This window comes from Ostrinia furnacalis, unplaced genomic scaffold (genome assembly GCF_004193835.3).
Source record: "Ostrinia furnacalis isolate ACB-3 unplaced genomic scaffold, ASM419383v2 OfSCF1911, whole genome shotgun sequence".
NCBI classification, from domain to species: domain Eukaryota; kingdom Metazoa; phylum Arthropoda; class Insecta; order Lepidoptera; family Crambidae; genus Ostrinia; species Ostrinia furnacalis.
This window is the reverse complement of record NW_021132150.1, coordinates 56,917-81,958: the sequence shown is the minus strand read 5'-3', so window position 1 is coordinate 81,958 and position 25,042 is coordinate 56,917. Positions and strand designations below refer to the sequence as shown.

The following is a 25,042-nucleotide window of genomic DNA, read 5'->3' as shown; positions in this document are numbered from 1 at the left end:
TTATACTATACCCAATACAATTTATTTGATGGATTTTGAGGAAAATGTATGCGATGGAATTAAAAGCAAAACAAATGCCACCGTAAATATTAGATATTAATATGATGAATTGATGACACGCGCAGAGAGACAAAATGTTAGGATAGTTATCTGTTTTATTTTTACCCAATATTATTGAAGTATTAGCAAGTTATAAGCAACCCATAAAATGATGAATACAGGTAGTATTTACGAAATAAATCACCTGAATTCCGATTTGATCGTATGAGATGAGTAAAAAAGAAAATGAATGGCAAGATTTATAACGACGGAAACATACAAAATACAGTCTCATTTTGCTAATTCATTTATTTCTGAGCTGCAGCTTACATATTTCTCTGCTCTGCTTAATTTGTTTCTAGTGCTTCTATTTATAATAACAGTGTTTTAAAGCAGTCGTCTACTGTTACCAATTCCGTTGTGATTGTTAACGTCTCGTTACCAGCTAATCGCCCGCCAGCGAGTTTAGTTTTGGCCTCAACAATATTAGATCATTACAGTAACCTAACGAACACTATGATTCTCATTTATCCGATTCCGATGAGCATCCCGACCCTGAGCTTGGACCTGAAAACGAAAATTAAGTGTTGGACAGTACTTTTTTTTGGTGGTTAGATTTGAAATTAAAACGAGTTTTTTCGATAGTTTTATGATTAGTAGGATTTTGGGTTAGCTTTTTGGTAATGTGTTTTTGTCTTTATTTACTCAGAGGGTTAGATTAGACTTGTACTCACTAGAACATGCAGTGTTAAAATGATAACGTAGTGAGTAATATTTTTTTTCAAAATGGTTGAACCATCCACAAAAAGCCAAATTGGTTTTGACCTTTACTACAAAAGATTTAAAGGTCAAAGTTCAAACTGCTTGTCAAAACGTGTCAAATGACAAGCCCCGCCCACCATCCTACCCAGTAAATTAAGTTAAATAGCTAATTATCTACTCAATACGTGTAAATAAGCTTCTAGAGATCACAATCGTCGAGTATTAAAGATTTTTGTAGCCTCATAACGAAGGGCCTAACACTAGGGGTAAAATAAACAAAAAGTGACTGAGTTTCTTGCGCTGCTTCTTCTCAGCACTGGCCCTTGTTCCGAAGCAGTGGTAGGGTTAATATTGGGACGTGTAAAAGTGCTTTTTAAAAGCCTATTTGCAAAAATAAATGAGTTTTATAGAGTTTTGAGTTTCTATAAGAGTTTTAAAACAGTGTGCCTACCATGAGTTTACGTTAGGTGTGCTCGCTAGCGACTGCGTAAAAAAATTACATTTAAATGTATGACATATTGTGCAGCGCCCCTAGCGGCTACTTTCAAGAAATAAAATCTTCATAGAATTATTTGACGTATTCGCTAGCGAGCTCACCTAACGTAAACTCATGGTAGGCACACAGATATCTTATTACCGTACGTACCATCATGCCTGGAGTAACGGCGGCGGCGGCGCGGCTCGCGCGTGGGACTGTCGGAGTTGTACTCCGTCTCCGTGTCGGCCGGCCCGTTGCGCGACCGCGACCCGCGCCCGTCCGAGTACCTGACGATGAAACGAATGACGAATAAAATTTTTTTTTTCTCCTTCAAAGTCTATAATTGTTTCAAAGTGTATAATTATTTCTTAAGCCCTCATATCTTTATTCTCGCATACATTTTTTATTTTATTTTATTTTTATTTTTATTTTTAAAAAGATTTGGCACTTCATCATCATCTCAGCCATAGGACGTCCACTGCTGAACATAGGCCTCCCCCAATGCTTTCCATGTTACCCGGTTGGTAGCGGCTTGCGTCCAGCGCTTTCCTGCTACCTTAATTATGTCGTCGGTCCACCTTGTGGGTGGACGTCCCACGCTGCGTTTTCCGGTACGCGGCCTCCACTTGGCACTTATGAATGTCCGAAAAAGATAGCCCGTAGCTCTTCAAGTACAGTCAGCGTCAAATAATTAAAATTGAACCTTACAATTAGAAAATTGTTACAAAGACGTGTTGCGAACTTATTGTCTACTTTGGGTGTCATAAACAATTTGACGCGTCAGCGTACCAGTGAATCGTGACACAATAGAAATAGATTGTTACCGCGGTCTCATGTGGCCACTTAGGGTTCCACTAGCTAAATAAAACCCCTTTATTTACATGTCTTTTTATTTAAAGAAAAAAATACTTTGTTTTAAAATTAATAAAACACTCTCCGACTGTCTCGATTGCGATTTTCAGGCGTGTAGTGCATTCAATCGGAAAAGTAGCGCCGATCGCCAAAGTGGATTCTGTAAATATAGTGCCTAGCTGAGTCAGTGCCTGAGGTATGGAAGCGGCACGGGAGAGGTGACATTGACATATTATGACATGACAGAGCATACAGATCTGAAGTCTCGTTGGCTTTTGACGTCTCAAAAATACCCCCTCCCGTGCCGATTTCATAACTCAGACACTGACTGAGTTGGCTGTCGGGCGAGCGCCTCGAGCGCGGCGAGTAGCGGCTGTCGGGCGAGTAGCGCACTGTCTCGGGCGAGCATCAGCCTTCGGGCGAGTAATGGTACACTATAGAACAGTCTAGTGTACAACAGCTCTCACCTGTCTCTGCTGGAGCGTCTCCGCGAGCGCGGCGAGTAGCGNAACGGCGGCGGCGGCGCGGCTCGCGCGTGGGACTGTCGGAGTTGTACTCCGTCTCCGTGTCGGCCGGCCCGTTGCGCGAGCGCGACCCGCGCCCGTCCGAGTACCTGACACGATATTGATAGATATAAATAAATAAATATTTTTAGACATTTTACACTGCGCTTCTAGTCCCAAACTAAGCAAAGCTTTTACTATGGGTACTAGACAACGGATATAAATATACTTAAATACTATTTTTTTTTGTAAATACATACATACATATTATACATAGAAAACACCCAGTCCAATACAAACAAATATGTTCATGCACACAAATGTTTGTACTGAATGCGGGAATCGATCCCGCTACCTCCGGAATAGTAATCCGTTTCGAACCACTACACCAAACTTTACATGACATAAATTTATTTAAATGACATTTATTGCATGACAAGCCATGCAATAAACGTTTTGAATTTGACTTCGAAGATGAAACAAATGACGAAATAAAAAGATTTGGCACTTATGAATGTCCAAAAAAGATACCCCGTAGCTCTTCAAGTACAGTCAGCGTCAAATATTTCAAATAGTACCTTGACGTGTCGGGCGAGTAGCGCACTATCTCGGGCAAGTATCTGCCTTCGGGCGAGTAGTGGTACACTACAGAACATTCTAGTGTACAACAGCTCTCACCTGTCTCTGCTGGAGCGTCTCCGCGAGCGCGGCGAGTAGCGGCTGTCGGGCGAGTAGCGCACTGTCTCGGGCGAGTGTCTGCCTTCGGGCGAGTAGTGGTACACTACAGAACATTCTAGTGTACAACAGCTCTCACCTGTCTCTGCTGGAGCGTCTCCGCGAGCGCGGCGAGTAGGGCGAGCGCCTCGAGCGCGGCGAGTAGCGGCTGTCGGGCGAGTAGCGCACTGTCTCGGGCGAGTATCTGCTCTCTGGCGAGTATCTACTGTCGGGCGAGTAACGCCTGTCGCCGTATCTGTTACATAAATGCAATTTGTTATTACTAATTATTATTTCAGTTTTCACTCAGAATGTCTACAGGCCCATGGGCAGACATAAGACTATGGATAAAATTCAGTCACTTACTTATTCCTAAGGTTCCGTACTCTAAGGAAATCCTAAAATATATCTCCGCTGTCTGTTTCACAGACAACTACAACAACATGTAATGACACTTAATGACAGTTCACGGTGTTCAATCATTCTGAACCTTTCATCTTCAAGTAAGATCGCACTTGCCAGTAGCCCTAGGATGCGCGCCACGATAACTTATGTGGGCATTCTATTGATTTTGCAAGAGTAAATCCATTTCATCCAATACATTTGTCCCTTGTTTGTATGTGTGGATCCTACCTAGCCCAGCTCGTTACCTCGGCGGGTGTGGTGAGGGCAGCCGGCCCAGCGGCGGCGGGCGCGGCAGCGGCGGCAGCAGCGGCGGCGGCGCGCGCGGCAGCGGCGGCAGGAGCGGCGGCGGCAGGAACGCTAGCGGCGGCAGCGGCGGCACCGCGTTGTCCGTGGCGTCTAGCGGTGACGCTACTTCTGGAAAAGACAGGTTTAGATTTAGGATTGATAAACAGACACAGGATTGGTTAGTGACACCAGTAATCAAAAGGGCGAAATGAGGTACATTTTCCATCACTAGCTGGCACTACTACTGTCTTAGCTAGGTGATAAACCTTGATCACACGTACCGAGTAATCGGGCGAGACAGTAAAATGTTTACTCGGTCGAGACAGTGATGTAAACGAGTAGCTGTTCACACGGGTTCTGAAATTAGCACAGTCAGTTCAGTGCAACAAAAGGAGGAGGCTCTCAATTCGGTTGATATTTTTGACGTCAATCATTTGGACGAGTGGCGAGCCAGTGCACGTTCAGACCTGCCGAGCGAGCGAGCGAGACAGTGCGGGGAAGCGGGAGGGTGGACACTCGGCTTAGGAAGTAGAACGGGAGTCGAGCTACTGTCTAGCCGCTTTGCTCGGCCGATCACTCGGCGCTATGTTCATACGCACCGAGTACTCGGCCGAGAGTACTGTCTCGCCCGTTTACTCGGTACGTGTGATCAAGGCTATAGGACTTTACTCGGCTGTGGCGCCAACTGTTGCAAGCGCTGATACAGAACCCAATTACCTTCAGTTTGGCGACATTGATTGGCTACTTTTCCAGTAGTTCGTAGGTCGAACCAGGGCAAGAAAGTCCGAAACCACAAAATATAACAGAAGGTAAACTCCATACTAAGCGCGCTCGAGCCCCGCACACATAGACACTGCTCACGCACGCGTTATCGGGACTGTCTTGGACGAATACGAGCCGCGACTTAACGTTCGCTTGAGTGACGCTGCTCACGCGTTTGTGAAATTATTTTGTTTGTGCGAAAATGAGTGAACAACAAAAAGGGGTATTATAACATTTGTTAAGTAGTAGGTTGCTTACACTCAACATTAAATACTGAATTTTCGTTTTTTAAACTACCAGCTGATTCCGGGAGGTAAGAAAGTTATTTATTTGTATTTCAATAGTTCGTTTAACGTTGACAAATTGAAAGCCAACTTAATCATTAGGAATATCGAAGTGTTTTAAAGAGGTTTTAGGTATAAAATTGTGTCAACCACCTAACTACATACTACTTCTTGTGTATTTGTTTGCAAACTTGTACTATAATAACGTCCTAAACATAACTAGATAATTATACAGTCCTCTCAACTTAAGCTGAGAATTGCATTTGTGTGAGTGCACACCGATAGTTTAGAGTGGCAATCGGCTTGAAGCGCGGCGCGTCCCGCGCATGGTTTAAACTGGTTTATTTATAGCAAGCGGCCTGAAGCGCGGCGCGTCCGCCACGCACCGCTTCCTTGCCGCTCACATACTTCACTTCACCCCCGGTACTGGTAGCAGATACGTGTAATTTTATGTAATTGTATTCCAAATATTAGTGAAATGGCTCCTACTGTAAGTGAATTTCTTGTACGAAATTCATTAAGCAGCCAAGTGAAAGAAATTTTATGCAAATTGAATACGTATTTTAAAGGTGTGAACGAAAAGTTTTTAGTCTGTTTTTATTTTGTAATTTTATAAAGTTTGTCTTTTTGTTGTATTTTGTAAGGCTGGCTGGACGCACTCTCTATAAACGGTGCTCGCAGAATATCAGCGTCGAGGTACTTCGTGCCTTGGCATATGCTGAGCGAGGACCTGTTTTTATTTATTTATTTATTTAAAAGGATGTGTCAGTGTCGTTACATCGGCCCAATTGGTAGCAAGTATTTTATAGACTTCCTTTTAATAAAACATTAATTTTATTTGTATGTGTTTTACTAACTGTACTTTTGGCGATCACTCACACAAATGCAATTCTCAGCTTAAGTTGATAGGACTGTACGTGGATATCTGTTATTGTCTTTCTTCCATAATATTAACATTGTTCTATCATAAATAAATTAAACGCAACACATAACAAGACAACCCTAGCGCGACGGCCGAGCGCAGGTATGCAAAGCGAAGTACATATACAAGGTGTCCCGTAATGTAACGTCAAGCCGGAACTGGGTGTTGAGGCAAGTTATGCTGGTTATCAAAAAAAAAAAAAAAATCTATGTGGCATTTTGTCAAAATAATAGGCATTTAAAAAAAAACAAAAAATTCTACTCCCGGTGACGGTCTTTTTACTCGTGTTGCCACAAATCTTCACTTTTTATAAATTTTTTTTTGTTATGTAACCCTGAATAATGCTTCTCTAAATTGTTATCAAAATTATAGCCTGACCAGGAACATAAAAACCCTGGCATAGAGGNGGATAGCCAAAGCAATGTACGCAAAAGAAACTTAAGGTCACACAATTTTATTGTAAACAAGTATTCTACTTTTTGGCCCTTGGAGGCGATAGTAAAATTTAATTTAATTGTTCGAACCCCGAAAATAAAATATCTATTTAATTTTATTTCTTGTTTTTTATTCGTTTCGTGTTCTGAATGGGACATAAAATCCCTATAGATCGTTTCATCCACGAAGACGCGCCCTACCAATTTTTGGTCGATGGAAGTGCGGGGTGCGGGGAGTTTGATCCGAGCAATCCGAGCGTCTTTATTGTAGTTTGCGTGTGCACTCATGGATAATAACGGTACCGGTAAACACTCAAACATTAGCGGAGAATGGTGGGGCGCGTTTTCGTGGATGAAACGATCTATATCAAACTAATCTGCGCGTCTTGTGTCACCCCCTAATGCTTGGCACCCGGGGCGGACCGCCCCCCCCCCCCCTTACGCCGTTACTGCGCAGATTCCAACGTATATAGTTTATGTAGAATCGACACGGACGACAGCTGATGCATCAAGCTAAGACCTACCCTACACAAGACCAATAGTCGCCATCTTGAAATTTAGGCCCGATTTACACCAAAGAGAGAGGAAGCTGAACCAGAGTAAATACAAACGATTAGGTCATCTTCATAGAAATGCACGGGCGCGGTTTGTATGTGAGCGCGCTAATATACGTATGCGGCGCGCACGCACACAGTGACAAAATTCGGCGCACCTACGACTGGCTCCCCGCTAAATTTTGTCAGTGTGTGCGTGCGCGCCGCATACGTGTTGGCCGCATATGAAGATAACTCATTTGTATTTACTCTGGCTGAACGGCTAGGTGATTATCTTCTTTTCGATTTAGTGGAAACTGAGCCTTATCATTATTCTCATAGGGCCGAAATTGTGAACTCTAATGAAACAACTAAATAATATTTTAAACATTTTTTACATCCTCAAACAGAACTCATATACAACAAAATTAAATAAGAAATCTTTAATTTATTCAAAATTTATTCTTTTATAATAAAATATAAAGAAAATGAAGATCTATAAACGCAAATAGAGTCACATATGATTTTGGTGCTAAGTAGATGTACTTATTTAATTTTAACAGTAAATAATGAAAATGTACAATATATTTATGTGAAGGGATTAAAATACTGTTTCAATGTGATGATTCAACTGACGATATGACTAAATCCCTTGTGAGAGTATAATTTCGAGTGCGTTTCAATCTCTATTTATACAGGTGATCGTTTGATCGTATTGCGTCACATGTAACTCTACCAGCGGTTCACACTAGTCTTATTCTGCTATTCAATAAGTTTTTTAGCCTTGAAGTACCGGCGAAGGTAGAGTACTTGCCACGTGGCCAGTCCAAGGAGACAGACCATTGAGAATATGCTGAAGAATAAGACACGGTTGTTGGTGGACTCTGAAAGAGAATGACAAAAGATACTGTTAATTAGACGTTTTTGTCTGCACTTTGATAAGCAGATTGTTGTAACCATGCAAGGATATTCATAGATTATCGCCTAAGACTAGATTAAGACCTATGAAACCTAGTGAACATTGCACTGCGAAAATCGTTCATATTTCGTGTCATACAAGGAAACCTCAGAACTAACATTTTTGAGGTGTTGTTAGCAATCGAACTCGCATACGAATCTGAGCTATTTTAAATGAAATACGAGATCAGAATACTTATAAAAGATATAATTTTTTTTGCAGTAACTTGAATACATGCAGCCAAAAAAAACTTATCATATTAATCTGGATTTACCATTTGTGTCTCTCATTTCCTCTTCTGCCTTCCTCATCAGAGTGAAGTCCTGCACAATGGCTTCTGAGAGGTCTTCCAGTCTTTTCAACTCAAGCTCCATAGGTTTCAACTTCGCTGCTTCAGCAATCTGTATGGACCAAAATATTGTTAGAGCTTGCATAAAATTGTTCTAAAATTCAAAGATTCTGTTATAAAATAACAAATGACATTAGTGATTTGTTTAGCTTCAACTACACCAGCGCGTGATTGCGCCGGCTATGGCAATATGCACGCACTGATTTGGTTGAAGCATTATATTGTTGAGTGCTCACAATAACAAGTACATAATTACAATAATACACAAGGAGTGGAAATAACAGGGACGTAAAACATAGCAAAGTAAAATTCAATCAAATAACTCCATAGCAATCAGTCAATACACACAAATCTCAATAAATAACACAAGAAACCTTGATTTTAGTGAACTCATTTACTAGAATTAATCTAGATTCTAGCAGATCTATTCCTTGACGCCATTCCATATACAAATTCTTTATTTGTCTAATAAAGGTATTTGAATGTCAACTATAGCACTACCACCAATTTAGGACAATAATATCAGTTAAAGCCTGGTCCGTGAGCACGTAGAGTTTTGTCCAATGACCCCAAGCTACCCATCCTTATCGCTCGCGCGTAATTATGTTGCTATCGCGCTCGCACACTCACTGCGGGCGCCCGTCGCACAGTCGCGACAGCAATATAATTACGCGCGAGCGATAAGGATGGGTAGCTTGGGGTCATTAGACAAAATTCTACGTGCTCACGGACCAGGCTTTAGTGCTGTGAAGTATCTGAAACACTCCAAATATCAAAGAGTAGCCCTGCTGTTATGCTTGTTAATCAACTTCATAGCAGTTTGTAAGTTATATTCCTAGCCTTGTGGCTACATCCACATCTTATAGCACTATTAGCTAGCACTATTAAATTATTATTAGCTAGCAGACTAGCACCCTTAATGCTTCAGCCACACCAACGCGTGCAGGTCGCCATGTGATGTGTCTGCACGCGTTGGTGTGGTGTGGTTGAAGCTTAACACAAGCATATAAGTTTCTTACTTTGGGGCTAGCTGGTGCTGTCTGAAATTATCCAAAGATTTATAATGGAATGGTAGGTTAAAATGGTGATTATGTGCAATAAAAATAAATATCAGTACATTTGGTAGTGTGTGAGTGAATTCAGTTACAGGAGCAAACCACTCTGTTAGTAACTATTGCTTTTATAAAACTTACTACCCAAGAGTTCTGGCATTTGCAGTTTGACAGAGATGAACCATTGACAAAGAAAATAAATTAGCAAACATGAATATAAAAGCATTAAGCCTTGGCCATTAAAAAATGAAGAAATATGCAAGACTGAAAATACAACTTTATTTATATGTTGAATTATGTTACTTATTTGTTACACTAAGCAGAAATTAAAAGTTACTGTAACAATACAGTAAATAGATAAATGTTGCAGAAATTATGGTTGGCCAAAATAATAAAAATAAAGAGAGAAATAACTAAGGTCAAAATCTAGGTAAGAACTTACTCCTTCATAGTTTTTGGCTTCAATTCCAATTTTGATATCAAGAGTGACATCTTGAGAGACACCACGGCGTTCTGTAAGGTAAACAAATTTTTATTAACATTTCATAAGACTTTCTCAAATAAGTTTTTTCTCAGGAAATCTAGGTCCTTCATTCACTACCTTTAAAAGTAAAAACTAAAAGGTTATAATAATTACTTGTCAATGAAAATACCAACACTTAAATAATATGTAATGAAGATACAGAAGAACAGTTTTAATAGCATTATCAGCAGGACAATTTCAATATAAAACTTGTACAAAAAATAAGTTTGTTTATGAACTTTTTTTTTCATTCAGTCTAGGTCTTACCTGGTGGTACTTTAGATTTGAAGCAGACCTCAAACGTGTCGTAGGTCTCTGTGACAAATGAGAATTTTCCTTTAGTTATTGTGTCTTTCTGTGATAGTATGTGGCCTTTTGAATCTCGAATCTGCAAAAGGAAAGATATTACACGATAAGTTAAATGTATTCAGTTAATTCCATGATGTAATGAGGTTCTAAATAGCTTATTTGGGATATAACCTATCAACTATCACAAGTATTTTCTTACAAATTGATAAGTTTGTGGAAATAGTTCTTTTGGCTTTCTCTAACTCAAAAGATCATTGATCCTAAGCGATGGAGCTTCGAAGCCGGCTGCTCATTTTCATAGAAACAGTCCATTTGTGTGTAAAAAACAGGGTGCATATCTCCGTTTTGTTTCGAGCCTGTTTAACTTACAATGTAGTCGACTTGCTGCCCGGCAACTTCTGTAACCTCATATTCGCCTGCCACGAGAACTTTTGCGTGTAATTCCTCCTTCAGACACTTCTGTGTGTTGGGAGCGAGGCTCCACATGATTGCTTCACTTCCATGCCAGAGCACACTTAGAAAAAGTATCAGAGAGTACACGTCCATTTTATTAACTAATACTATTACTTATCGAGCACTAAATAAGTCAGAATTCATAACATACAGAACTGAAAATAAACATATTTCTGTGTCAAAAGACCGATGAGTTGGCCCGAAAAGAGAAACGTCAACGAATCCGGGCGTGAGTGGAAAGATAAAAATTGCCAGAAAAAAAAAAGTTATGAATATCGCTGGTTGCAGCCATGAAGCTACAGATTGCAGGCATTGCAGCACAGATGAGACTGGGTTGCAGATCCAGCAGACAGAACCCAGATCTAAATTGTAGAGCAGCAGACCACTGCTACAGTGGCACTTAAAATCAGAAAGATTGCAAATTGTCGTGTTTCACTGGTTATCCATAATTATTTTCAGGTGAGAACTTAAGCACACATAGCAAAACCTAACTGCGATGGTTGATTTGGGTAGTTTTGTAATGTATTGGTGTTAACTTTTCATAGATAACATTACTCCCTGGAGAGTGATGATGATGATGAAGAAAAGATGATGATGAAAGTAAATAAAGAAAAAGGCCGTATTGACTAAGTCCAAAGCCGTAAAAATGTACGATCACAGCATAGACAATGACAAAAAAAGAAGAAAAATAACAATTTTATAACCTAAAAATCAGGATCCAGCTAATCAGGAACTTGAAATTTTATAAATATAAACAGTAACTTAGTTTTACAAGTTTATATTAATTAAATTTAACTTATCAAGTCTGTCATATTATACTCTACCTGTAACAGCATCAGATAATTAACTAGTGGTCATTTTATGAGTTTGACATTTGGCCTGGTTTTGTAATTCCAGAAATAATTGTTTCCACTGAATTATTTGTGGTTAAATCGCTGAAACCCATGACTATTCGGCTGAAATAATTCTACAAATGTTGCTTGGTTAACTGTCGTGTAAGTATTTAAGTTTCTCAAAATTTATGTATGTTTACATAATACAAGTTTTACATTGGATGTGGTAAGGTCCTATTGTTCTCAAAGTTTGTAATATTTGGAAAGAAACATTACCATAAAGCATAGTTCAAATTACGCTACGCTTTTCTTTGAATTCTAAGTATTTGAGCTATAACAATCTTGCTAAAGAGCTTCACTATTCATTCGAGAGAGCAATAACTTATTTGATAAATTTCTCCATCTGCGAGTGAACTGTTTCTGATGATGATGATGGTGATGATTGTTCAATATTGTAAATGATATAATTACAAAGTTTTGCTGTATCAAACTAGTGATAAGAAACATGGTTTGCTATGGTGATAGATAACAACAGTAAATAAATAATACTCTGTTGTGCTCACATAGTGGGTATACAGTACACAGAAATAACAACACAGAGTTGAAAATGTAACTATGTACCTAGTTAAATTACTGGTAGCAGTCTACTAGAAAACATACAAAAAAGAGAAATGAACATTTAATTCCTACAGAAAAATAATTTTATAAGGACCTCTTGTTTTCTATTAGGACTTCTTACCTTTGTATTTCTGTTTGGATTACAGAATTTATTTAAAAATTATAAATAATCATAATTAGTTTTGAAAATATAGGTACACAATACTAAAAGATGCCTTTTTTGCAACTGGTATCACAAAACAATACAGTATTTGAAATGTCGGTTTAACTTAGACAAATACTTAAATTCAAATCAAATCATTTATTCAGGACTTAGGCCCTTTCCAGGGCACTTATAATTTTTTTTAATTTTATTTTTATCATTACACATTGGTTTATTAATTATAATAAATAAATAAATTACTTTCAGCAACAAAATATCGTTTTCTTAACTTTTCTTTTAACTTGATTAATGAAGTTAAGGAGTATTTGTTTTGTTCAGGAAATTTAATTGCACAGTCATCGAATGGCACATATTAAATCATCACAAGATGCCACAGCCCAGCTTGATGATCAGTACTAAAGTTTCCTCAAGTATTTTTCATATTTTTAACAATTTCACTTGACATTTCCAGGCCTATTTCAGCTATGTGCAGCACCAGTAACCCTGACAATCCGAACCAGTCTGCAGTGATATGTGAAGGGCAGCCAATATCATCCGGGGCCACGATTTGATCTGATAACTGAGGTAAGGAACAGGGTAGTTGATATCCAATTGACATACTTTTAAGGAGCTATCAAAACAAAATTGGTTTTGTACGGCAATAAATAATGCATAGATTGATCAATGAATTAATTCATAAAACTTATTATTCAAGCCAAAATGGTGTCAATTACCTATTTATTTATTTTCCATAATGCATAATTCTACAAAGATGAACAATATTTTTGTTCAATTTTATTATTAATCCTTATCCAGCTACTGTGCTTTTACTGGAGCTATTAGTCACAAAATAAACTTTTGGGGCATCATTATTTATACAGTGTGAGTCACGTTAAAGTGTACATATGAAAATAGATTAAACTAGACCTATTTTTATCGACAAAAAAGTGGTCAAAATTTTTTTTGAGATTTTTTTTTAATTTTTTATAGATTTTTTTTTTCTTCCAATTACTTATTGTAAAGAAAACGTAATAACTTTTAAACTAAGCGGTATATCCTGATAAAATAAAAACAGTAATAATGCTAAATAACAGGCGATACTAAAAAAATACATACAATACACAAAAAATGCCAACAAATAATAAAAAATGTTACTTTTTGAAAAAAATCTGCTTAAAAATTCGTGTTTTTTTTGTTATTTGATAAATTTCTCCAAAAAATGCCCCTATAACAGGTAGTTTTTATTGTTTTGTATTATTCTCTATCGTATTACCTTTGNATGAATACAATTGATCATTGATCGTTTACCTAAATTTTTAACCATTCCATGAAGACCGAAAAGTGACCGGTCGCGGTCGTATAAAAACATTTTATGGATTTGCGTTTTATTATCGAAAAACATTCGCTAAATCTCATTTTTTTAACAAATAATAATCTAATTCATGTTTAAATGCAGTTTATGACATAATTATTAAATTGTCACTATTAATATTTTTTACTGATTAACCTGTAAAAGTTAATTCTACAATTTCTGAAAAATCACCTAAAAGTAACCTTTTCATTAGTGTAACCTAAAAGTAACCAATGCAGGTCAAAAGTAACCTAAAAGGTTACAAAAGTAACCTTCTGGCAACACTGGAGCAAGTTGATGTGGAATTTTTTCTCTATGGTCTTAATTATTTCAGTCTATACCTACCCATTTAATTAGAATTTAAATTATAATTTAGTAGATAGAAAATATCTGGAAAATAAGTATTGAAATCCACCTGTGATTTTTTGATTAATAATATAATAATCCATAAGAAATTTATAAGAGATACTAAACTCTTAACCTACCAAAAACAATAGATAATCATGCTTATTCTTGCGCGCACCACTCGTAACATTTTTCCTTCAAGAAATTCAAAGTATCAATCATAGATGGCGTTGTAAGTCCGATATGTTGTGATCCAAGCTAGACGGCGCGTGTTGGCATATTGTTGGATAAATAAATCAGTGCTAGTAAGGTGGACATATAAAACAATATTATTATGTGTGTAGAATTCACTTATATTATCTTAAAAGAGAGATACCTTTTTTTCCAAAACATAAAGCACAAAACTCTTTGTATACTTTTTTGTTGATGAAATTGAACAAAGAATTAGTAAAGTATCGGAAATTCAAACAGGAACACCCTGTGTAATTTGATTTAAAGCCAAATGCTTTAAATTGACCAGGCTTCATTTCCAGTTTACAGCCAGTAAAATACTTCTGAGCACCTGGCGCCCAATATACTGTTATTATCGAACTTCCACTGCTTTTTTTTTACGTCGGGAAATGCTTTGCGCATACCCACTGGTTGATGGGGACGGCCAGTGGGTTATGTGGGACTCTCCCTGCCTACCCACTAAAACCCGACGGTTTCCATCAGAGCCCAAAGAAACGGAGCCCAAGTTGGACATTCGTCCGTAGCTCCGCCTCATGCTAGCGAGCCTCTCCGGCTTCGAGGGAACCCTCTATCCCCTCCTCCAGTTGTTTTTTATAGAGTTTTTCTCCTCGCGGCCCTGGTACAACAGGACCCCCGGCCCGCCGTAGCGGGTTACGGTCTGCTCCATGCCGCTGCTCAGTCAGCTCTGCTGATCAGAGAAGTACCGAGAGCGGCCCTCCAAAGAATGGGCCTGGACAAACGCCAGCCCCCCACCTGTGGGGTTTTTTTTAAATTTTTTTTATGCATAACAAGGCAGGTATTTCACCACAATAGCACCTGATGTTAGGTGGGCTGTCAGGATTAGTCTAGGATGGTACATATCTGCCCTGTAAGTGCCTATTCACTCATGCCTTGAAGTTTTTAAAGATGTCCCCTGCATCGTGGCCCGGGTAAATGCCTCGACGACCCCCGGCCCACTCAATTGTGGGTTACGGGTTGCCCGACAGGCCCGCCGAGTTGACGAGACCTGCCGCGCAGGTGAGAGGTTAGCCGCCCGCGTGAACAGACCACGCGGACGTTGCCCAGGGTGCACCACGAGGAGGTCCCTCACCATCGCACCCTGAACTTCCACCGCCTAGCCCAGCTAGAATGTGTGATAAGAGTTGGCCTAAGCGTCCTCTTCTAAAATCTTTTTGTTCTGTGTGCGTCGGGACTGAATAGTTTGGATTTTGAAAGAAAAAGCTACTGAATTACAAACAAAGTACAAAAAGTTAATTCCTAAAATATCTCATCATCTCATGGCCATGATGGAATCTCAATTGGTTTATTTCCGGTGATTGAAAGAATTTTCAAATTCTCAATTAGTACGCAAATATTCTAAAGGATTTCTTTATCTTAAAAAATTGAACCTAAGGTGCATTTTACGGAGCATTCTTTGATTGATGGTTTGTGTGTACCTATATGAATACATACACAAAAAAAACCTGAAATTAATGTTACGGATGTACCTAAATTCGAATAAGAGGAAAAACAACCTCAATTTCAAGGTCTACCTGAGTTCTTTGGGTCAGCCAAAAAAAGGTTGCATATTTCATCAAATCAACGCCTTACAAATTAAGAACAGTAAAATTATCTTTTTTGCTGCCAGCCAAGTAAAGATTTTATACAAATAGAAGTAACAACCGAAACAATAATTGATTTATTCATAAAATTGGGGCGAGAAATGATCCCTGAGGTGTTCCCGAAATTTTGGGTTTTGCTTGTGTTCATATTTGACTAAAATATTATACTTATCTTATTGTTTATTGGCATTTAATTCTTATAAATAGNCTTATCTGTAAACTCCAAATCTTTCCAGTACCCACTGACATAATTTTGATGCAGTTTTAAAAATGTTAAAGCCTCCAAGTTTTCTGTAACTAGACAGTGAATAACAAAGAACAATTTCCAAAATGAAAAAACAAACTCATAGTCGTGTAGGCTGTTGTATTTATTAACAGATTGTTTTTTAAAATTCACTTAATTTGCTTAAAGAAAACTATTTAACTCCATTAATGTACTATCAGAGTAATGCCGTTCGTGGAAGTGAGGAAGATTTTGCATGTTTATTCAAATCAACTTTTTTCTTTTAACCTACATTTTAATTTGCCTTGTTCTCTCGTAAGTTGTGCGAAATTCACTGTTGTTCATTTACATTTCTTTTGGAAATAATTTCCAAATTGTTCAGTTTATTGACATATTAAAAATATTTCCTTATTNCCAGTACCCACTGACATAATTTTGATGCAGTTTTAAAAACTTTAAAGCCTCCCAAGTTTTCAGTGAATAACAAAGAACAATTTCTAAAATGAAAAAGCAAACTCAAAGTCGTGTAGGCTGCTGTATTTATCAACAAATTGTTTTTTAAAATTCACTTAATTTGCTTAAAGATAACTATTTAACTCGCTCAATGTACTAACAAGTAATGCCGTTCGTCGAAGTGTGGAAGATTTTACATGTTTATTCAAATCAACTTTTTTCTTTTAACCCACATTTTAATTTGCCTTGTTCTCTCGTAAGTTGTGCGAAATTCACAGTTGTTCATTTTCATTTTGNTATCATAGCAAATGTTGTGATAGGGATAGAGACATGCAATTTTTGGTTTTACAAAGGTAATACGATAGAGAATAATACACAACAATAAAAAACACCTGTTATAGGGGCATTTTTTGGAGAAATTGATCAAATAACCAAAAAAACACGAATTTATAAGCAGATTTTTTTCAAAAAGTATCATTTTTTATTACTTGTTGGCATTTTTTGTGTATTGTATGTATTTTTTTAGTATTGCCTGTTATTAAGCATTATTATTGTTTTTATTTTATCAGGATATACCGCTTAGTTTAAAAGTTATTACGTTTTCTTTACAATAAGTAATTGGAAGAAAAAAAATTCTATAAAAAATAAAAAAAAAATAAAAAAAATTTTTTGCCCTCTTTTTTGTCGATAAAGAAAAATAGGTCTAGTTTCATTTATTTTCATATGTACACTTTAACGTGACTCACACTGTATTAGATGCCCTTTTTACCATATTATAATTGTAATGTTATTTGAAGATTAATTTAATTTTCATAAAATGTAGATGAAATTATCTGGAACAGTATTAGCAAGTCAATGTGGATTTTTTTCTCTGTGATCTTGACTATTTCAATCTATGTATTGAAATCCACCTGTATTTTTTTTTCTAACTAGGTAATACGGACATTTTAATATTCACAGCAAAAAGAAGAGCTCTTGATTGATAATATAATAATCTATAAGAAATATGAAAGAGCTACTTTAAAACTACCACAAAACAATAGCCTTATTCATACTTATGCTCGCGGGCACCACTCGTAACATTTTCTTCAAGGAATTCAAAGTATCAATCATAGATGGCGTTGTAAGTTCGATATGTTGCGATCCAAGCTAGACGGCGCGTGTTGGCATTTTATTATTGTTGGATAAATAAATCAAATTAATAAGGTGGAAATACAATAAAGTATTATTAAGTATGTAGAGTTCACAAAAAGAGATGTTTTTTTCCCAAAACATAAGATACAAAACTCTTTGTATACTTTTTTGTTGATGAAATTGAACAAAGAATTAGTAAAGTATCGGAAATTCAAACAGGAACACCCTGTGTGATTTGATTTAAAGCCAAAAGCTTTAAATTGACCAGGCTTCATTTCCAGTTTACAGCCAGTAAAATACTTCTGAGCGCCTGGCGCCCAATATACTGTTATTATCAAACTTCCACCGCCTTTTTTTTACGTCGGGAAATGCTTTGCGCATACCCACTGGTCGATGGGGACGGCCAGTGGGTTATGTGGGACTCTCCCTGCCTACCCACTAAAACCCGACGGTTTCCATCAGAGCCCAAAGAAACGGAGCCGCACCAGTTATTGTCCAAGTTGGACATTCGTCCGTAGCTCCGCCTCAGGCTAGCGAGCCTCTCCGGCTTCGAGGGAACCCCCTATCCTCTCATCCAGTTGTTTTTTTATAGAGGTTTTCTCCTCGCGGCCCTAGTACAACAGGACCCCCGGCCCGCCGTAGCGGGTTACGGTCTGCTCCATGCCGCTGCTCAGTCAGCTCTGCTGATCAGAGAAGTACCGAGAGCGGCCCTCCAAAGAATGGGCCCAGGCAAACGCCCCGCCAGCCCCCACCTGTGGGGGTTTTTAAAGATGTCCCCTGCATCGTGGCTCGGGCAAATGCCCACTCAATTGTGGGTTACGACGGGTTGCCCGACAGGCCCGCCGAGTTGACGAGACCTGCCACGCAGGTGAGTTAGCCGCCCGCGTGAACAGACCACGCGGACGTTGCCCAGGGTGCACCACGAGAAGGTCCCTCACCATCGCACCCCGAACTTCCACCGCCTAGCCCAGCTAGAATGTGTGATAAGAGTTGTCCGAGCGCCCTCTTCTAAACTCTTTTTGTTCTGTGTGCGTCGGGACTGAATAGTTTGGATTTTTAAACATTTTTGTTTATACTACTGAATTTCAAACAAAGTACAAAAAGTTAATTCCTAAAACATCTCATCATCTCATGACCGTGATGGAATCTATATTGGTTTATTTCCGGTGATTGAAAGAATTTTCAAATTCTCAATTAGTACGCAAATATTCTAAAGGATTTCTTTATCTTAAAAATTGAACCTAAGGTGCATTTTTACCATTTTTGTGCACGGAGCATTCTTTGATTGATGGTTTGTGTGTACCTATATGAATACATACACAAAAAAACCTGAAATTAATGTTACGGATGTACCTAAATTCGAATAAGAGGAAAAACAACCTCAATTTCAAGGTCTACCTGAGTTCTTTGGGTCAGCCAAAAAAAGGTTGCATATTTCATCAAATCAACGCCTTACAAATTAAGAACAGTAAAATTATCTTTTTTGCTGCTAACCAAGTAAAGATTTTATACAATAAGAAGTAACAACCGAAACGTAATAATTGATTTATTCATAAAATTGGGGCGAGAAATGATCCCTGAGGTGTTCCCGAAATTTTGGGTTTTGCTTGTTCATATTTGACTAAAATATTATTAATANGATTTATTCATAAAATTGGGGCGAGAAATGATCCCTGAGGTGTTCCCGAAATTTTGGGTTTTGCTTGTGTTCATATTTGACTAAAATATTATACTTATCTTATTGTTTATTGGCATTTAATTCTTATAAATAGAGTATTAGAAATAATGATAATTCTTTTTCTAGCTAGAAAAATGATCATGTAATTTACATGGCAGAACGCCATTGTTAAGTACGCCATTAGACATAGCCTTAAAAGTTGCACTTAAGTAACGTATCCATGTTGAGGTCACGATATACGTAGTCGTGATCGTGAAAACGAGCCTCAAGCTAATAATGTGCGGCAGGCGCGATCCGATATCGTTGCATGCATAAATATCCACCGGCCATGTAATAGCGCAATGAAATCGAGAGTGTTTAGTCGGAACGGTAGCGCGAAAACGTGTCTTATTCTGCGCTTAGCTCCATTCAGGTGTTCGGCCGTGACAATGCGCGACTGCTCGCCGCGCGGGGCGGGGGAGGAGGGCGCCGCAAAAGTGGGTCGCGGCGACGTGGTAGTCAAGTTCAAGGCCACTACCGCGGGGGAGGGGCGCCGGATCGCCCATAGATGGCGTTGCGCGATTCGAAGTTCGAAAATTTGCGAGCACGGGGGTGCGGTGCGGTGCGCGGGAACGTGGTGCGGGAACGAATTTTCGGTGCAACACACGCGACACGACGCTGCACTCGTGTACCGAACGTCGCGAAGCGCAGTACTTTCGCGCGGACCTAGGCATTCTAGAGCCAACTTATTATACATCAACAAGCCGACATGGATTGGATGGATATGGAGGATGTGGTTCGTATTTTTCCAATTCTATACAAAATCACGGGAATCACCTCAAAAATAATTTGGAGCCATTTTACTGGATTACTATTTTTTATGTGAAATGTTTTGCCTTGACCTATCCTAACATTTTATCAACTGTGCCGAGCCGACTGCCAAAACTTATCAGAATATTTTAGTTTCCTCACTCGCAAAATATGCAAATCCAAATGAATTATGATATCATTTTGCCATAAATAATATCGAATTTATTGTTTTGACCAGTTTCGCTTATTATTTTTGAGGTCTTCCTGCCAAAATTTGTAGTTTATGATCGGAAAACACACTTTCATTGCTCTACAATTTTCCATTCTAAATGAAGCTGTTAAAGTCAAATACTCCTTATCAAACTATGTATGCTTATTGCATTTTAATGTAAGATATTATTCTATTATAAATTATTCAAATTTCTAGTTTTCAAATATCATGTCTACGACTTGCTTTTTCGATCACCCAAAAAAGTGACAAATGATCGCCAAATTCGCGTTAAAATTTCAAGTGTTTTTAAAATTTATTTTCGGTTCTAATATAAATAAATATTCATTCTCTAATCTATTTCGATTGAATGCCGAAACTGAAAATAAGCCGGTGCGACACGTGAAAATCGTGCGTTGTGCCCGACCTGCCCTAACGCGCCATGATCGATCGCGCTCACAACCGCCTCTAGCGTTGCTGCTTCTAACGGTTGTTTGGTATCTACGACACGCACAATATCGCTTCCATCATCTCGTAAATCTCAGGTTTGCTAATTATCAGCTTCGTTATTAACTTCATCAACATCGTCATTCATTTTTTATCGCTTTCAAGTTAATTTTCTATTTAGAGTTTCTCAATTTCGTTGCCGATTAGATACGTAGTTTATTTTATAGGAATTCTAGTTCTGACTAGGCTTCTAGCTTCATTATTTGAACACTTCTGATTTCACTCTTATGACGGACGTGCCCACTAGTTGGCAAGGCCGCGTTTTTTCAGTGTACTAAAAATAATTTGCATGTTTCATCATTATGTTTTGTTGCCCCTTTCTCTGGTGATGACCTCACGATCAATAAAAAATAATCTGAAAACGGACGTTTGTGATGGAAACGTGATTGAAAAAATATCTTAAGTGTTATCATTACGTCACAGTAATTACCCTCAACTCCAGCAGTACAGAATTTAGACTAAATTCTAATGACTAATTTCTAGACGCTAAACTTGGCCATTAAAAATGTCATCGCGGTACCAAATAAAAATGTATTTATTTTTCATAAGTCGCTAAATTCGTGATTAATGGAAAATTTTATCTTTTTGTACCGTTCCGGTAATAGATTAAGATGGTGCAATTTTTATGCCAACATTGCTTTGCCTTCAGAGTGGGTTTAGAGTGGTTTCGGTTTGCTTCTTTGTGAACCTAATGGTTATCCATTACTCATCCCATATAATTTTGAAATAAAGATTTAATATACCCAAATTGAACAGTTCTCAGAAATATTTCGCGATTTGCTTTCTTTTTTGGGGGAAACTTTTTATGCTAAAATTGTTTTTTTCCCTCTCATCGTCATATTTACTCAATGCAGTTAGGTGGATAGCGCAACCATATTTTTATCTTTGGACAGTAAGCTCTTTGATACAGAGGATATTATATTTGGGTGTATAAATAAATCCTTATTTCTTATTTGCACGTGGATCAAGATTATTTTATTATCCTGAGGACCCTCATAAAAATATAATATTGATTCAATAGTCTGCGTTAGGACCTTGATTCTTGTGCAATAATTTTTCCATTTACATTAGGCATTTAAATGGCAACATCTAATACTGAAATGAAGTCTTCAAAATAATTTGACCTAAATCTGTTCCTTGTAGAATTTTTTATCGCTATTAACTCTTTGTAAGTTTAGTTTCTATTATTTTGGTGTTTATTGAATATTGTAAAAAATCTTTCAACAAAACATTAATGAATTTCAATTGTATGATTTTAAGTTTGTGCTGAACTGTTGTAATCAGTTATTTACTCTTTTCTTCCATGATTGAAATCCTTAGACTATTTTATGACTCTACATCTTTTCGACTGTCGACAGCCACTGCCATATCATTATTGCTATGTGCATTATTATTACATCATATCACATCAGTTTTGGCAAGTTTACGTTGTATCTAATCGCCATGAGCGTCGGAGCGCGATGCATATGATTATGATACCGAGCGACCTTGACTGCCACTTATCTGTAAACTCCAAATCTTTCCAGTACCCACTGACATAATTTTGATGCAGTTTTAAAAACTTTAAAGCCTCCCAAGTTTTCAGTGAATAACAAAGAACAATTTCTAAAATGAAAAAGCAAACTCAAAGTCGTGTAGGCTGCTGTATTTATCAACAAATTGTTTTTTAAAATTCACTTAATTTGCTTAAAGATAACTATTTAACTCGCTCAATGTACTAACAAGTAATGCCGTTCGTCGAAGTGTGGAAGATTTTACATGTTTATTCAAATCAACTTTTTTCTTTTAACCCACATTTTAATTTGCCTTGTTCTCTCGTAAGTTGTGCGAAATTCACAGTTGTTCATTTTCATTTTCTTTTGGAAATAATTTCCAAATTGTTCAGTTTATTGACATATTAAAAATATTTCCTTATTTGCTGTAAATTCGTAGCATCATCCTAACTTCATCAGATGGCATTGTGTTGAATTAGCACGTCTGGTTTATTTGAGTGAAATTATTTGCTTGCATTATTTAAAATAACTCGATAATGCCTACATTCATAGACTTGACATAATTATTATAATGGTTCTTAAGTAATAAATTAATATTGTGTAGTCACGGATACCTCGGTATCCAATAATCTGTTGTGCAAGGACTCAAGGCGTTTATCACTTATTACGTTAGCAATAAAAATGTAATGGGTTACTAAAACTGTCGTAGTTAGTAATGAACTAAATGTTATATCCTTTGAAAATGCATAAAATGTAACAGCTTTACAGCTTTTGCGTGTGTTATAAATTCAGATACGTTTGTAGACGATTTTATTATTGCCGTACTCGTGGCATCTGCTCATATCTTAGGCTTTATCGTTATCGACATCGACCTTAGGTTAGCAGACCGTATGGTCATGGGCACTGCGCTGTTTGATAACACATTAATTATTTTGTACTTAGACTTCCGCAATAGTATTATTTTAAATGAATATTATATTAAAGTTTACATTGTAAGTTGTATCTATTGTTTGTATTGGTAACAATATATTGTTAGTGAGGTTACCACATTTTGCTTTTAAACTAATATAAGATCAATTTTCATCTGACTTTTTAAATTATAGATGTTTTTGCGTCTAGTCTAGACTTGATCGGATGTTCTTTTGAGAGGTTCGAAATGAGATTTATCGATACCTACCTACATATTTTTTGACTGAGTTTCTAGCTCTACATTTTATTTAGATTAATGTTGTTGTCAAAGACTGACTTTTATGAGATAGATCTATATTAAAGATTTTCATTCGTAATTAACAATAAAACGTTTAAAATATTCTTTAGAATCCATAAGTTCTTTAATTTAAAATTCTGTGTATTTTGGAACAAGGTTATTTGCATAAAATCCTCGAATTTAATAATTAAATAATGAGCTATAATAATTCACTTGACAGCAGCAGCAAACTTAAATTAATTATGGTCTTTTAGGTTAATATTTGTATGTTTTGGATTAAACTTATAATATCTAAGGATAATGTGACGTCGGCCAAGCGATATTTACATAATGGTAATTTTTAAAAAGTTTAATTTTGGAACTAGAATGATACTATTTAAATGCGATAAGAATACTCTCTCGGTTGATTCCTAGAATTCAGTTGCTGGACGAGAATTCGTGATTAAAATTTTTGTATGTCTAAATTCGACAATAGCGCTCTTTGTTATTCAATTTGCATGGAGTTGCGACCTGAGTCATCGAATAGCGATTGCAGTCCTTGTCCAGCGTTTACGGTGTCTATCAAAGCTCTATCGTCTAGATCTGGTGGAGTATAAAAACAACAAGGCAACTAACTGTCTGTGTTGTTGTGTTCTATCAGATTTCACACAAACGCAGGCGCACCGTAGATAAAAAGCAGGCGGAATGCGATATGCAACGTTAAAAATACTCGATTATCGCGTCGGCGGCAACCACACCGGTACCAAGATCACTCATAAACGATCTGTGTCCAAAACATTCGTAGTTTATGTTACATTGAGTGCTTTATATTGCACAGCTTAGATCCGGTGCGAGGAAGGCTTCGGATTCCCAGCGATATATTCGCAGCGAGTCGATGTCTCGCACATTCGTATAATTGACTATGAGAGGACTGAGGTGGGAGTGAGGGGGCTCGAGCGGGAGATTTGGCAGTTGGCCTTGACAATGAACCGGCGGCACGCACACTGAAGAGACTTTATTCGTATTAGAATCGCACGCACACACGCGCCATTAGGAGTTATTCCACGAATTGCCTCCTCCCACACAATTAGGCGTTAGGGTTGTCCTTAATCATAATATGGGGTAGAAATGATGATAGACATCATATAGTATTGCTATTTATGATGTATAATAGAAAACAGAAATTTTAGTCCAGTTTTATCTAGTCCTGATTGGTTCATGAAACAGTACACAGGTGAATTACGGGTAAATAAATATTATTGCTTTTACAGATGTGTTGAAATACATGTTTTATTGGCTTCAATAAATGGATATGTCATTTGTTATGTGTGGCTGAAATTAAATTTAGACTGTTCCATCCATTGGGCACTGCGTCAAAAACATTTTGTTTTCCTTATTCTGTATTTCCGTCTCTAACTCTTGTTTCATGTGTTACTTCTACTATAACTTTGAAGGGGTTAGAATTTGCATTTAATAAATCCAGTTTTTCGTTTCTGGAAACACTTCGTTTATGCAGCCACTCTGAAGTTAACTCAAGGTGTAGCTCAAGGTCCATTGTTTGGTCTCATATTCAAAGTGCTTTTGTACCGGGGTCTGTAGCAGCCCTACAGCCAAAAAAGCTAACAAATGGCTG

The 25,042-nt window shown here is 37.5% G+C and overlaps 3 protein-coding genes across 4 annotated transcripts in view; 1 reads left to right on the top strand and 2 right to left on the bottom strand.

Annotated features, from left to right (window-relative positions):
- Nucleotides 1-339: 339 nt before the first annotated feature.
- On the bottom strand, nt 340-6,989 carry LOC114354014 (submaxillary gland androgen-regulated protein 3A-like). Its single transcript, XM_028306233.1, has 5 exons — nt 6,977-6,989; nt 3,999-4,167; nt 3,449-3,604; nt 1,448-1,566; nt 340-606 (listed from the first exon to the last, which is right to left on the bottom strand). Exons 1-5 carry the CDS (start codon nt 6,987-6,989, stop codon nt 563-565), a joined length of 501 nt encoding a protein of 166 aa, XP_028162034.1. The 3' UTR covers nt 340-562.
- Nucleotides 6,990-7,512: 523 nt separating this feature from the next.
- Nucleotides 7,513-10,860, bottom strand: LOC114354023 (transmembrane emp24 domain-containing protein bai). Its single transcript, XM_028306248.1, has 5 exons — nt 10,534-10,860; nt 10,123-10,243; nt 9,775-9,845; nt 8,206-8,332; nt 7,513-7,857 (listed from the first exon to the last, which is right to left on the bottom strand). The coding sequence occupies exons 1-5, from the start codon at nt 10,708-10,710 to the stop codon at nt 7,736-7,738; spliced, it is 618 nt and encodes a 205-aa protein (XP_028162049.1). The 5' UTR covers nt 10,711-10,860; the 3' UTR covers nt 7,513-7,735.
- A 445-nt stretch (nt 10,861-11,305) lies between these two features.
- ERR (estrogen-related receptor) overlaps nt 11,306-25,042 on the top strand; it is a 54,799-nt gene continuing 41,062 nt past the window's right edge. Inside the window, exons 1-2 of one of the 2 annotated variants that reach the window (XM_028306247.1) lie at nt 11,306-11,612; nt 12,683-12,795. Coding sequence is in view for 1 of the 2 variants with exons in the window: in XM_028306246.1 (XP_028162047.1) it covers nt 19,975-20,001 (27 nt within the window). In the remaining variant the exon portion in view is untranslated. Of the gene's footprint in view, nt 11,613-12,682; nt 12,796-19,828; nt 20,002-25,042 lie in introns of those variants that run through there. The other variant, XM_028306246.1, reaches the window with a different exon arrangement.

Excerpts from the sequence above, each read along its gene's own strand:
- LOC114354014 (XM_028306233.1), bottom strand. Across the intron at positions 3,605-3,998 it reads CCCTCACCACACCCGCCGAG|ATACGGCGACAGGCGTTACT; the intron begins GTAACGAGCTGG and ends TTTATGTAACAG. Across the intron at positions 607-1,447 it reads CCGTTACTCCAGGCATGATG|GTCCAAGCTCAGGGTCGGGA; the intron begins GTACGTACGGTA and ends TTTCGTTTTCAG.
- LOC114354023 (XM_028306248.1), bottom strand. The coding sequence starts at position 10,710 with ATGGACGTGTACTCTCTGATACTTTTTCTAAGTGTGCTCTGGCATGGA. Across the intron at positions 9,846-10,122 it reads CAAATCTAAAGTACCACCAG|AACGCCGTGGTGTCTCTCAA; the intron begins GTAAGACCTAGA and ends TTTACCTTACAG. Across the intron at positions 8,333-9,774 it reads AAGCCAAAAACTATGAAGGA|ATTGCTGAAGCAGCGAAGTT; the intron begins GTAAGTTCTTAC and ends TGGTCCATACAG.